The sequence below is a fragment of the Pongo abelii genome, chromosome 12 (assembly GCF_028885655.2).
Source record: "Pongo abelii isolate AG06213 chromosome 12, NHGRI_mPonAbe1-v2.0_pri, whole genome shotgun sequence".
Lineage (NCBI taxonomy): Eukaryota > Metazoa > Chordata > Mammalia > Primates > Hominidae > Pongo > Pongo abelii.
In genome coordinates, this window is record NC_071997.2 from 70,914,644 (window position 1) to 70,927,394 (window position 12,751).

Genomic DNA, 12,751 nt, shown 5'->3' on the forward strand with positions numbered 1-12,751 from the left:
AACATCTGAGAAAATCCTATAAGCAGTTTAATCAACTGTTCCACTCCACTCCAAGTGAGTCCATAGACAGAATTGAGTTACGGGGAAAGCGGCCTAGTAATAATTGGTTTGTGTAATACAAAGTTCTACTGAGTAGTGATGTTGTAGAAGTTCATACAGAATCAGCTAAGCTTTCAGAATAAGTTCTTCAGTGGTGATTTCTGAGATTTTGGTGCACCTGTCACCTGAGCAGTATGAACTCTACCTTATGCGTAGTCTTATTCCTCATGTGTATGAACTCTACCTTATGTGTAGTCTTATCCCTCACCCCCTCCTGCCCTTCCCAAGTCCCCAAAGTCCATTATATGATCTTTATGCCTTTACATCTTCATAGTTTAGCTCTCACACAACTTGTTATAATTTATAAGTAAGCCAGCATTGGATATAGTTGTATTCCATTATTAATTTAAGAAACCTTAGGAAAGTAATTATTAGTCATCATCCCCAAAAAAAGGGAGAACAGGGTTAGATTCAGAATACTTTGGTAAGAGCTAAATACTGTCATGAGTGCTGTCAGTCTGTAGTAACCTTCCATTGGTATTCTATGTCTTTTAGGCTTACAGATACTTTTTACACTCTTACAAAATGTTGCACAAGAAGAAGCTGCAGCTCAGAGTTTTTATCAAACTTATTTTTGTGATATTCTCCAGCATATCTTCTCTGTTGTGACAGACACTTCACATACTGCTGGTAAGAATTTAATATGATTTAAATGTTAAGTGCCGACCGGGCACAGGGACTCACGCCTGTAATCCCAGCACTTTGGGAGGTTGAGGCGGGGAGATTATGGTCAGGAGTTTGAGAACAGCCTGGCCACCATGGTGAAACCGTCTGTACTAAAAATACAATAAAAAATAAAAAATACAATAAAAATACCGGGCATGGTGGCATGTGATTGCAATCCCACCTACTCGGGAGGCTGAGGCAGGAGAATGGCTTGGACCCAGCAGGCAGAGGTTACAGTGGACTAAGATTGCGCTACTGCATTCCAGCCTGGGTGACAGAGCGAGACTCCGTCTCAAAAAAAAAAAAAAAAAAAAAAAAAAAAAAAATGCTAAGATCTATAGTTATATTACATTTTGGAGTTAATAATTTTCTTCTTATCAACAGGTTTAACAATGCATGCATCAATTCTTGCATATATGTTTAATTTGGTTGAAGAAGGAAAAATAAGTACATCATTAAATCCTGGAAATCCAGTTAACAACCAAATCTTTCTTCAGGAATATGTGGCTAATCTCCTTAAGTCGGCCTTCCCTCACCTACAAGAGTAAATATACCTTTTAATAAATGTAGAATGTTCCTGGTCGGGCACATTGGCTCACACCTATAATCCCAGCACTTTGGGAAGCCTAAGGTGGGAGGATTGCTTGGGCCCAAGAGTTGGAGACCAACCTAGACAACAAAACAAGATCCCGTCTCTACAAAAAAATTAGTCAGAAGTGGTGGTGTGCATCTGTAGGACCAGCTGTTTGAGAGGCTGAGGCGAGAGGGTTGTTTGCATCCTGGAGTTTAAGACTGCAGTGAGCTATGATCGCACCACTGTATACCAGCCTGGGTGACAGTGAGACCCTGCCTCTTTAAAAAAGCAAAAGCGAAAAAAAAAAAAAAAAAAAAAAAGGCCACGCACGGTGGCTCATGCCTGTAATCCCAATACTTTGGGCGGCTGAGGTGGGTGAATTACAAGGTCAGGAGTTCAAGACCAGCCTGGCCAAGATGGTGAAACCCCGTTTCTACTAAAAATAAAAAAAATTAGTCAGGCATGGTGGTGGGTGCCTGTAATCCCAGCTACTCGGGAGGCTGAGGGAGAGAACTGCTTGAACCCAGGAGGCAGAGGTTACAGTGAGCCAAGATCGTGCCACTGCACTCCAGTGTGGGCAACAGAGCAAGATTGTCTCAAAAAATAAAAAGGCTGGGCACAGTGGCTCATGCCTGTAATCTGAGCACTTTGGGAGGCCTAGGCAGGCAGATCACCTGAGGTCAGGAGTTCAAGATTAGCCTGACCAACATGGAGAAACCTGTCTCTACTAAAAATACAAACTAGCCGGGCATGGTGGTGCATGCCTGTAATCCCAGCTACTCGGGAGGCTGAGGCAGGAGAACAGCTTCAGAGGTTGTGGTGAGCCGAGATTGTGCGATTGTAGTCCAACCTGGTAAACGAGCAAAACTCTGTCTCAAAAATTAAAAAAAAATTCTTGATTAAAAAAAAAAAACATTACTGGGAGGCTGAGGCAGGAGAATGGCTTGAACCCGGGAGGCAGAGATTACAGTGAGCAGAGATCGCGCCACTGTACTTCAGCCTGGTGACAGAGCAAGACTCTGTCTCGGGGGAAAAATAAATCATTATTTAATCATTGTGTTTTGATTTGCAGTGCTCAAGTAAAGCTCTTTGTGACAGGGCTTTTCAGCTTAAATCAAGATATTCCTGCTTTCAAGGAACATTTAAGAGATTTCCTAGTTCAAATAAAGGTATGTATTTATTTGCTCTTGCAGAAATATTAGGGGGTAAATGTGACCACTTAATTGTTACATTGTAGAGTTTTTATCACTTGATTTGTCATGCTAAATAAATGGGGTTTCAAGATAATACGTTTATACAATCTCTCTAATCAAAAAACCTGAGACTGGTAATAAGAGTGAAAAACTAAAGTCCAACAAGGATAGATATGTTTGAGATGTTATTCGGATAAACTTGTTACTAATGTAATTCATTTTAGGTAGTCTTAAATGTATAATGGAATATTGGGTAAGAAAAACATTGGTAGTTCTTTTTATAATTTTATACCAATTTTGTTAGTTGAGGGAACCGTGAAAGTTACTAGATAGAATGTCTTCTGCTGTTATACAGTGCTTTATTCATAGTTTTGGGAAGGGTTTTTCTTTGAACATCTTGCTTTAAAGAAATTTGGAAGTACTGTGAAACCCTAAGTAGTTGATGAATAGTTAATCCATGACTGTTGAATAAGGATTAGTCTCGTAAGCTCTTATTTTCTCCAAAATACAAAGGTTTTTTTTTTTTTTTAACTGTAAAAATATTAGCCAATTTTTAAAAAACTAATGAAAGTTACCTAGGCTGGGCGCAGTTGCTCATGCCTGTAATTCCAGCACTTTGGGAGGCCAAGGTGGGTGGATCACCTGAGGTCAGGAGTTCGAGACTAGCATGGCCAACATGGTGAAACCCCCGTCTCTACTAATAATACAAAAATTAGCCAGGTGTGGTGGCGCACACCTATAATCGCAGCTACTTGAGAGGCTGAGGCAAGAGAATTGCTTGAACCCAGGAGGCAAAGGTTGCAGTGAGCCGAGATCACGTCATTGCACTCCAACCTGGGTGACAAGAGTGAAACTCCCATCTCGGGAAAAAAAAAAAAAAAAAGTTAACTGATAGCTACAAAGACAATGATAATATAACTAAATTTAATGATAGTTATTAGCCTTAGGAGAAACATCTTTCTTGGTATCTTGGCATATGAAGAATTTTTAGCCGGGTGCAGTGGCTCACACCTGTAATCCCAGCACTTTGGGAGGCCGAGGCAGACGGATCAGTTGAGGTCAGGAGTTCAGGATCACCCCAGCCAACATGGTGAAACCTCGTCTCTACTAAAAATACAAAAATTAGCCAGGTCTGGTGGCAGGCGCCTGTAGTCCCAGCTACTCGGGAGGCTGAGCCAGGAGAATCGCTTGAACCCAGGAGGCAGAGGTTTCAGTGAGCTGAGATCAGAACACTGCACGCCAGCCTGGGCGACAGAGCAAGACTGCCTTTCAAGAGAAAAAAGTGTCTGGGTGCAGTGGCTTATGCCTGTAATCCTAGCACTTTGGGAGGCCGAGACAGGTGGATTGTCTGAGCTCAGGAGTTTGAGATCAGCCTGGGCAAGATGGTGAAACTCCGTCTCTACTAAAAATACAAAAAATGAGCCAGATGTGGTGGTGCCTGTAATCCCAGCTGCTGGGGAGGCTGAGGTAGGAGAATCGCTTGCACCTTGTAGGCAGAGGTTGAGATAGTGTGCTGGGGCTACAGAACAAGACTCTATCACAAAGAGAACAAAATTTGTGTGAATACATAGTAGGTGTATATACTTAGGGGATGGGATGCATGAGATACTTTGGTAGAAGCATACAATGCATAATAATCACATTGAAGAATATTTACTGTAAGGTATCACACCATGTTTTTTTGTTTTGTTTTTTTGAGATAGAGTGTCGCTCTTATCACCCAGGCTGGAGAGCAGTGGCGTGACCTTGGCTCACTGCAACCTCGGCCATGCAGGTTCAAGTGATTCTTCTGCCTCAGCCTCCCAAGTAGCTGGGATTACAGGCGCCTGCCACCATGCATGGCTAATTTTAGTAATGACAGGGTTTCACCATGTTGGCCAGGGTGGTCTCCTGACCTCAAGTATTCTTCCCGTCTCTGCCTCCCAAAATGTTGGGATTACAGGCGTGAGCCACCGTGCCGGGTCCCATGATTCTTTTGTAATCTTCCCCTCCCCCTCCTCCGTTAACAGGTTTGAGGTTTATTCAGCTATGTAGTATACTGTGTCACTATCCTGTAATTTAAATTCCTTCTCTAAAAAGGAAATTGCTCATCTATGATTTCCTTTGCTAATTGAAGTTTATTGTGTTGACATTTCAACTATCTGTTTTCACAGGAATTTGCAGGTGAAGACACTTCTGATTTGTTTTTGGAAGAGAGAGAAATAGCCCTACGGCAGGCTGATGAAGAGAAACATAAACGTCAAATGTCTGTCCCTGGCATCTTTAATCCACATGAGATTCCAGAAGAAATGTGTGATTAAAATCCAAATTCATGCTGTTTTTTTCTCTGCAACTCTTGTTAGCAGAGGAAAACAGCATGTGGGTATTTGTCGACCAAAATGATGCCAATTTGTAAATTAAATTGTCACCTAGTGGCCCTTTTTCTTATGTGTTTTTTTGTATAAGAAATTTTCTGTGAAATATCCTTCCATTGTTTAAGCTTTTGTTTTGGTCATCTTTATTTAGTTTGCATGAAGTTGAAAATTAAGGCATTTTTAAAAATTTTACTTCATGCCCATTTTTGTGGCTGGGCTGGGGGGAGGAGGCAAATTCGATTTGAACATATACTTGTAATTCTAATGCAAAATTATACAATTTTTCCTGTAAACAATACCAATTTTTAATTAGGGAGCATTTTCTTTCTAGTCTATTTCAGTCTAGAAGAAAAGATAATGAGTAAAACAAATTGCGTTGTTTAAAGGATTATAGTGCTGCATTGTCTGAAGTTAGCACCTCTTGGACTGAATCGTTTGTCTAAGACTACATGTACTACAAAGTCTCTTTGGCAAGATTGCAGCAAGATCATGTGCATATCATCCCATTGTAAAGCGACTTCAAAAATATGGGAACACAGTTATTTTTACAGTTCTTTTTGTTTTTGTGTGTGTGTGCTGTCGCTTGTCGACAACAGCTTTTTGTTTTCCTCAATGAGGAGTGTTGCTCATTTGTGAGCCTTCATTAACTCGAAGTGAAATGGTTAAAAATATTTATCCTGTTAGAATAGGCTGCATCTTTTTAACAACTCATTAAAAAACAAAACAAAACAAAACTCTGGCTTTTGAGATGACTTATACTAATTTACATTGTTTACCAAGCTGTAGTGCTTTAAGAACACTACTTAAAAAGCAAAATAAACTTGGTTTACATTTATTTTTCCTTTTTTGACTCAGATTTATTCCTATATTGATAGTGGGTATTTGTGTTTAAGCATCAAGTAACATTTTAAATAAAGTTGGACCCCTTGATTTACAAACAAGATTTCTAAGGTTATGGTTACTAGTAAATGCAGCAGTTGTGTAAAATGAACATGTTCCTAAGATACCTTTTGTTCTCAAGAAACAAATTCCTCCTGTGGCATTTTGACTCATTTTACCTTTATTTGGAATTAGAGGGCACTTCTTGTCTAACTCTACTTAGCATCTAAATGTAACAAAGAATAAACATTAGCCTTAGAATGAGAACACAGATGTAACCTGGTACAAATACTAACTGTATTCTTAAAAAATGTAAGTAAACTAAGTAAGTAGCCATGAGCCTTCTAAAAAGGGTGAGTGCAGCCAGGTTTGGTAGCTCACACCTGTAATCCCTGCCCTTTGGGAGGCCAAGAGTTCCAGACCAGCCTGGCCAATACGGTGTCTCTACAAAAAAAATAAAAAATTAGCCAAGCGTGGTGGCACATGCCTGTAGTTCCAGCTGCTTGGGAGGCCAAGCCAGGAGAATCTCTTGAATTTGGGAAGCAGAATTTGCTGTGAGCTGAGATTGTGCCACTGCACTCCAGCCAGAGTGAGACGCTCTCTCTCTCAGATATAGATTGATTGATTTTTTGAGGGGTGTGGGGGTGATAGAATCTTGCTCTGTTGCTCAGGCTGGAGTGCAGTGGCGTGATCTCGGCTCACTGCCACCTCCGCCTCCCGGATTCAAGCGATTCTCCAGCCTCAGCCTCCAGAGAAGCTGGGACTGCAGGCACGCATCAATGCAACCAGCTAATTTTTGTGTTTTTACTAAAGATGGGGTTTCGCCATGTTTAGACAGGCTGGTCTCAAACTCCTGACCTCAGGTGATCCACCCACCTCAGCCTCCCAAAGTGCTGGGATTATAGGCGTGAGCCACCGTGCCTGGCCTTCCCTATACATTTTATATAATGGGTGTGTAAATGGACAACTAAGGATTATCAGACATCTGAGGGCAGTCTCAATATGAATTTTAAAATGGAAATAGAAAAAAAGGCAAGTTGAAAACAGACTACACAGGCAAAAAAAGTAAACAAAAAAAACTATCACCAGTACACTTAGAAAAGTTGAGAGGTTTTTGCAACCAAGGAAAACAATACCACACTGAAGGTACATCAAGAAAACAAAATTTTGGAAGTTAGAGAATAGCAGAAATAAACGAGTTGCAGAGGCCAGGTGTGGTTGCTCACGTCTGTAATCCCAGCGCTTTGGGAGGCCGAGGCGGGCAGATCACGAGGTCAGGAGATGGAGACCATCCTGGCTAACACTGTGAAACCCTGTCTCTACTGAAAATACAAAGAAATTAGCCGGGCGTGGTGGTGGGCGCCTGTAGTCCCAGCTACTTGGGAGGCTGAGGCAGGAGAATGGCGTGAACCCGGGAGGCGGAGCTTGTAGTGAGCTGGGATGGCGCCACTGCAGTCCAGCCTGGGCGACAGCGAGACTCCTCAAAAAAAAAAAAAAAAATGAAGAAATCTCCCCCCCAAAAATAGAGGGAACAGAGAAAAAGATGCAAAATATAAACTTTTAAAAATTTGAGGACCACTTCATAAGTAAACATGAGTTCCAAATAGAAGAAAATGGAGTGTATGGAAAAAAGGATTCAAGAGAATTTCCACAAACAGAAGGGTATCAATTTGCTCACAACAAATCACCAAATATCCATCCCATAAGATACAAATACACCCCCAGTTGTCCAGGTGTGGTGACACACACTTGTCCTCCCAGCTACCCAGGAGGCTGAGGCAGGATTCCTTGAGCCAGGAAAGTGGTGGAACACGCCTGTAGTCCCAGCTACTTGGGAGGCTGAGGCAGGAGGATCACCTCAAAGTATGCAGTTCAAAGCATGCTGGGCCTATGAATTGTCACTGCACTGCAGCCTGGGCAACACAGTGAGATCTCTGTGGGGTGCAGTGGCTCACAACTGTAATCCTAGCACTGGCAGGTGAGAGGATTGCTGGAGCTCAGGAGTTCAAGACCAGTCTGGGCAACATAGGAAGACCCTGTCTTTTTTTTAAATTTAGGCCAGGCCTGGTGGCTCATACCTGTAATCCCATCACTTTGGGAGGCTGAGGTGGGTGGATCACTTGAGACCAAGAGTTCAAGACCAGCCTGGGCAACATAGTAAGACCCCTGTCTCTACTAAAAATATAAGTATTAGCTCAATGTGGTGGCACACATCTGTAATCCCAGCTACTTGGGAGGCTGAGGCAGGAGAATCGCTTGAACCCAGGAGGCAGAGGTTGCAGTGAGCCGAGATCACACCACTGCACTCCAGCCTGGGCAACAGAGCAAGGCTCCGTCTCAAAATTGCCTCCTGGGTTCACACCATTCTGCCTCAGCCTCCCAAGTAGCTAGGACTACAGGCGCCTGCCACCAGGCCTGACTAATTTTTTATATTTTTAGTAGAGACAGGGTTTCACCGTGTTAGCCAGGATGATCTCTATCTCCTGACCTCGTGATCTGCCCGCCTCGGCCTCCCAAAGTGCTGGGATTACAGGTGTGAGCCACCTCACCCAGCCTTTTTTTTTTTTTTTTTTTTTTGAGATGGAGTCTCTCACTGTCGCCCAGGCTAGAGGGCAGTGGCACGATCTTGGCACACTACAACCTCTGCCTCCTGGGCCCGAGATTCTCCTGCCTCAGCCTCCTGAGTAGCTGAGATTACAGGTGCCCACCACCACACCTGGCTAATTTTTTTCTATTTTTACTAGAGACGGGCTTTCACTATGTTGGTCAGGCTGGTCTTGAACTCTTGACCTTGTGATCCACCCACCTCAGCCTCCCAAAGTGCTGTGATTACAGGCGTGAGCCATGGCGCCTGGCCATAAATAATTCTTATGAATGCAGTAGCTTGAAGAAATTTGTATTAAACTTGTAACAGAATCAGAGGGAGAAATAAAAAGTGGAAGCTGAAGAAACGTTATGCTCACATGAAGGAAATATTTAATTTAGGCTTTGACTAAGAAAAATATGCAGAGAAAGAGCAAAGGACATAGAATCAGACTGTGAAGCATAAAAGTGAAATTAAGATGAAAGGCGGCTGGGTGTGGTGGCTCATGCCTGTAATCCCAGCACTTTGGGAGGCTGAGGTGGGCGGATCATCTGAGGTCGGGAGTTCGAGACTATCCTGGCCAACATAGTGAAACCATGTCTAAAAAAACAGAAAAATTGGCTAGGCGCAGTGGCTTACGCCTGTAATCCCAGCACTATGGGAAGCCGAGGCAGGCAGATCACGAGGTCAGGAGATCGAAACCATCCTGGCTAACACGGTGAAACCCCGTCTCTACTAAAAATCCAAAAAAAAAAAAAAAAAAAATTAGCTGGGCATGGTGGCTGGCGCCTGTAGTCCCAGCTACTGGGGAGGCTGAGGCAGGAGAATGGCGTGAACCCAGGAGGCAGAGCTTGCAGTGAGCTGAGATTGCACCACTGCACTCCAGCCTGGGCAGCAGAGCAAGACGCCATCTCAAAAAAAATAAAATAAAAAGATGAAAGGCACAGGAATGGAGAGATGGAAGGGGACAGAATAGGTTGACTGTATAGTACATTCCAGGGTGAATGTTAGTTTGTGATAAAGTGCTCTGCTGTTCATTTGAGTTGTGGCAAATAATTTAACTGTCATAACTGGTCTTCAAAATGTTGATCAACAGTTATACACACTTGGCCGGGCGCGGTGGCTCACGCCTGTAATCACAGCACTTTGGGAGGCCGAGGCGGGCGGATCACCTGAGGTTGGGAGTTCGAGACCAGCCTGACCAACATGGAGAAACCCCGTCTCTACTAAAAATACAAAATTAGCCAGGCATGGTGGCGCAAGGCTGAGGCAGGAGAATCGCTTGAACCCCGGAGGCAGAGGTTGTGGTGAGCCAAGATCGTGCCATTGCACTCCAGCCTAGGCGACAACAGTGAAACTCCATCTCAACAAACAAACAGGCAAACAAAAACAGTTATACACACTTACTAAACTTTCAGTTGTTTCATACCCATAATGAATAGTTCCTTATTTTTATCTTGCAGTGGCTGGTGCCAGGGCAAGATCTCCTAAGGAGGCCAGATGAAATAAAACTGAAATCTTGTTCCATGAGTCAAAGACGAAATTTGACATGTATCAGTCTGTCTTCAACACCAACCAGAGTAATTTTCAGAACCTAGTCTTCCAGAATGAATTGAGGGGCAGAATTGTTGCTAGGCACTCCAACTTGATATAAATTAGTACAATTTTATTTCATATTCTACCTTATTCTCAAATTACCAGATAGCTCTAAAGTCAATGAATTTATGGAAAATAGGTAAAATGAATTGATTAGTTCAGAATATTGGTACTGGATAATTCTTCACGATTTAGTCGTAGACATTAAGGAAAGCATGTAGGAGGGCATCTAACCCAACCTTCCTTCTGAGACATTCCAGCTAACTGGTCATCCAGCCACTAGACCATCATGTATGTGTAGCTAATACATTTCATCTGTTGGCACTGTGTAACATAGGGACAAGGAGTGATCTGGATCACTGGAATATTTCAAATTGATGAGGTTTCTGGGACAAACTTCTCTTTTTTGAGACAGGCTCTTGCTCTGTGGCCCAGACTGGAGTGAAGTGGCATGATCACTCAGCAGCAAACTCTGGGGCTCAAGTGATCCTCCCGCCTCAGCCTCCCAAGTAGCTGGGACTACAGGTGTGTGCCACCATGCCCAGCTATTTTTTTAATTTTTTTGGTCTTGCCATGTTGTTCAGGCTGGTCTTGAACTCCTTGGCTCAAGTGATCCTCTTGCCTTAGCCTCCCAAAGTGCTGAGATTACAGGTATGAGCCACTGTGCTTGGCCTAAAACTATTATTTCATAATAATCTCAATTTTGTTTTTCGCCGGGTGTGGTGGCTCACGCCTGTAATTCCAGCACACTGGGAGGCAGAGGCGGGCGGATCATGAGGTCAGGAGTTCAAGATCAGCCTGGCCAAGATGGTGAAACCCCGTCTTTACTAAAAGCACAAAAAAAAATTAGCCAGGCGTGGTGGTGGGTGCCTGTAATCCCAGCTACTTGGGAGGCGGAGCTTGCAGTGAGCCAAGATCACGCCACTGCACTCCAGCCTGGGCGACAGAGCGAGACTTCGTGTCAAAAATAATAATAATAATAACAGTTTCAATTTTTATTATTCTACCATCACATAATCAAGTGTATTTGAAAAGAAGCTACAAGGATAATAGTTTGGATGAGAGGCTCTGCATTAAAAAAAAAAAAAAGAAAAAAAAAGGCTAGGCAAGGTGGCTCACGTCTGTAATCCCAGCATTTTGGGAGGCCCAGGCGGGCAGATCACCTGAGGTCAGGAGTAGGAGACCAGCCTGACCGACGTGGTGAAATCCTGTGTCTACTACAAATACAAAAATTAGCCAGGCGTGGGGGCAGGTTCCTGTAATCCTGGCTACCGGGGAGGCTGAGGCAGAAGAATTGTTTGAATCCGGGAGGCGGAAGTTGCAATGAGCTGAGATCCAGCCACTGCACTCTAGCCTGGGCAACAAGAACAAAACTCCATATCGAAAAAAAAAAAAAAGGAAAAGAAAAATTGTTGTTCCACATTGAAATCCAGAAAAAAAAGGCCAGGCGCAATGGCTCACGCCTATAATCCCAGCACTTTGGGAGGCCAAGGCGGGCAGATCACTTAAGGTCAGGAGTTTGAGACCAGCCTGGCCAACATGGTGAAACCCCGTCTCTACTAAAAATACAAAAAAATTAGATGGGTGTAGTGGTGCGCACCTATAATCCCAGCTACTCAGCCGAGATGCACACCTATAATCCCAGCTACTCAGCCGAGATCTTGCCACTGCACCCCAGCTTGGGTGACAGAGCAAGACTCCATCTCAAAAAAAAAAAAAAAGTAAGAATTTTCCAAATAGGATGGATAAGATGAAATTCCACAAAAATCAAATTTCCACCTACCAGATTGGCAAATATTAAAATATTATATCCAGTACAGCCAAGATATAAGACAATGGGAACTCTAGGCCAGGTGTAGTGGCTCATGCCTGTAATCGCAGCACTTTGGGAGGCTGAGGCAGGTGGATCACCTGAGGTCAGGAGTTCAAGACCAGCCTGGCCAACATGGTGAAACCCCATCTCTACTAAAAATATAAAACATTAGCTGGGTGTGGTGGCAGACGCCTGTAATCCCAGCTACTCGGGAGGCTGAGGCAGGAGAATTGCTTGAACCCAGGAGGGGGAGGTTGCAGTGAGCTGAGATCATGCCACTGCACTCCAGCCTGGACAATGAAGTGAAACTTTGTCTCAAAAAGAAAAAAGAAAAAAGAAAATGGGAACTCTGCTGATAGTATAAAATGCTATAGGCCGGGCGCGGTGGCTCACACCTGTAATCCCAACACTTTGGGAGGCCGAGGCAGATGGATCACAAGGTCAGGAGTTCGAGACCAGCCTGGCCAATATGGGGAAACCTCGTCTCTACTAAAAATACAAAAATTAGCCAGGAGTGGTGGCGGATGCCTGTAGTCCCAGCTACTTGGGAGGCTGAGGCAGGAGAATCTCTTGAACCTGGGAGGTGGAGGTTGTAGTGAGCCGAGATCAGGCCACTGCACTCCAGCCTGGGAGACAGAGCGAGACTTTGTCTCCAAAAAAAAAAAAAAAAAAGATACAACATTAATGCATTCGTTAATCGGTAAATATTTAATGACTGAATACCATGTGCTCAGGATACAATGAAGAATGAAACAAAGGTCCAGCTCCCATGGAGATTACATTGTAGTGGGAGAGGAAGACAGATAACAAACAAATATGTTCATAATAGGTATAGAAATTGACTACAGGGGTGATATTTTACATAGGGTGGCCAAGGAGGGCTTCTCTGTAAGGTAACATTTGAGCAGGAAGTTAGGAAGCAAGCCATGTAATTATCTAGGGAAAGTGCATTCAGGTAGAGGGATCAGTGAGTGCAAAGTTCCTAAGATGGAA

General features: G+C 43.5%; 1 protein-coding gene across 8 annotated transcripts in view; it reads left to right on the forward strand.

Moving 5' to 3' along the window:
- Nucleotides 1-5,721, forward strand: part of XPO1 (exportin 1) — a 60,430-nt gene extending 54,709 nt beyond the window's left edge. For all 8 annotated transcript variants that reach the window (XM_024242167.2, XM_054547510.2, XM_063713413.1 and 5 more), the window contains 4 exons: nucleotides 595-729; nucleotides 1,150-1,309; nucleotides 2,412-2,508; nucleotides 4,686-5,721. In XM_024242167.2, coding sequence (XP_024097935.1) covers nucleotides 595-729; nucleotides 1,150-1,309; nucleotides 2,412-2,508; nucleotides 4,686-4,832 — 539 coding nt within the window. In that variant the 3' untranslated portion in view covers nucleotides 4,833-5,721. The remainder of the gene's footprint in view (nucleotides 1-594; nucleotides 730-1,149; nucleotides 1,310-2,411; nucleotides 2,509-4,685) is intronic.
- Nucleotides 5,722-12,751: the final 7,030 nt, after the last annotated feature.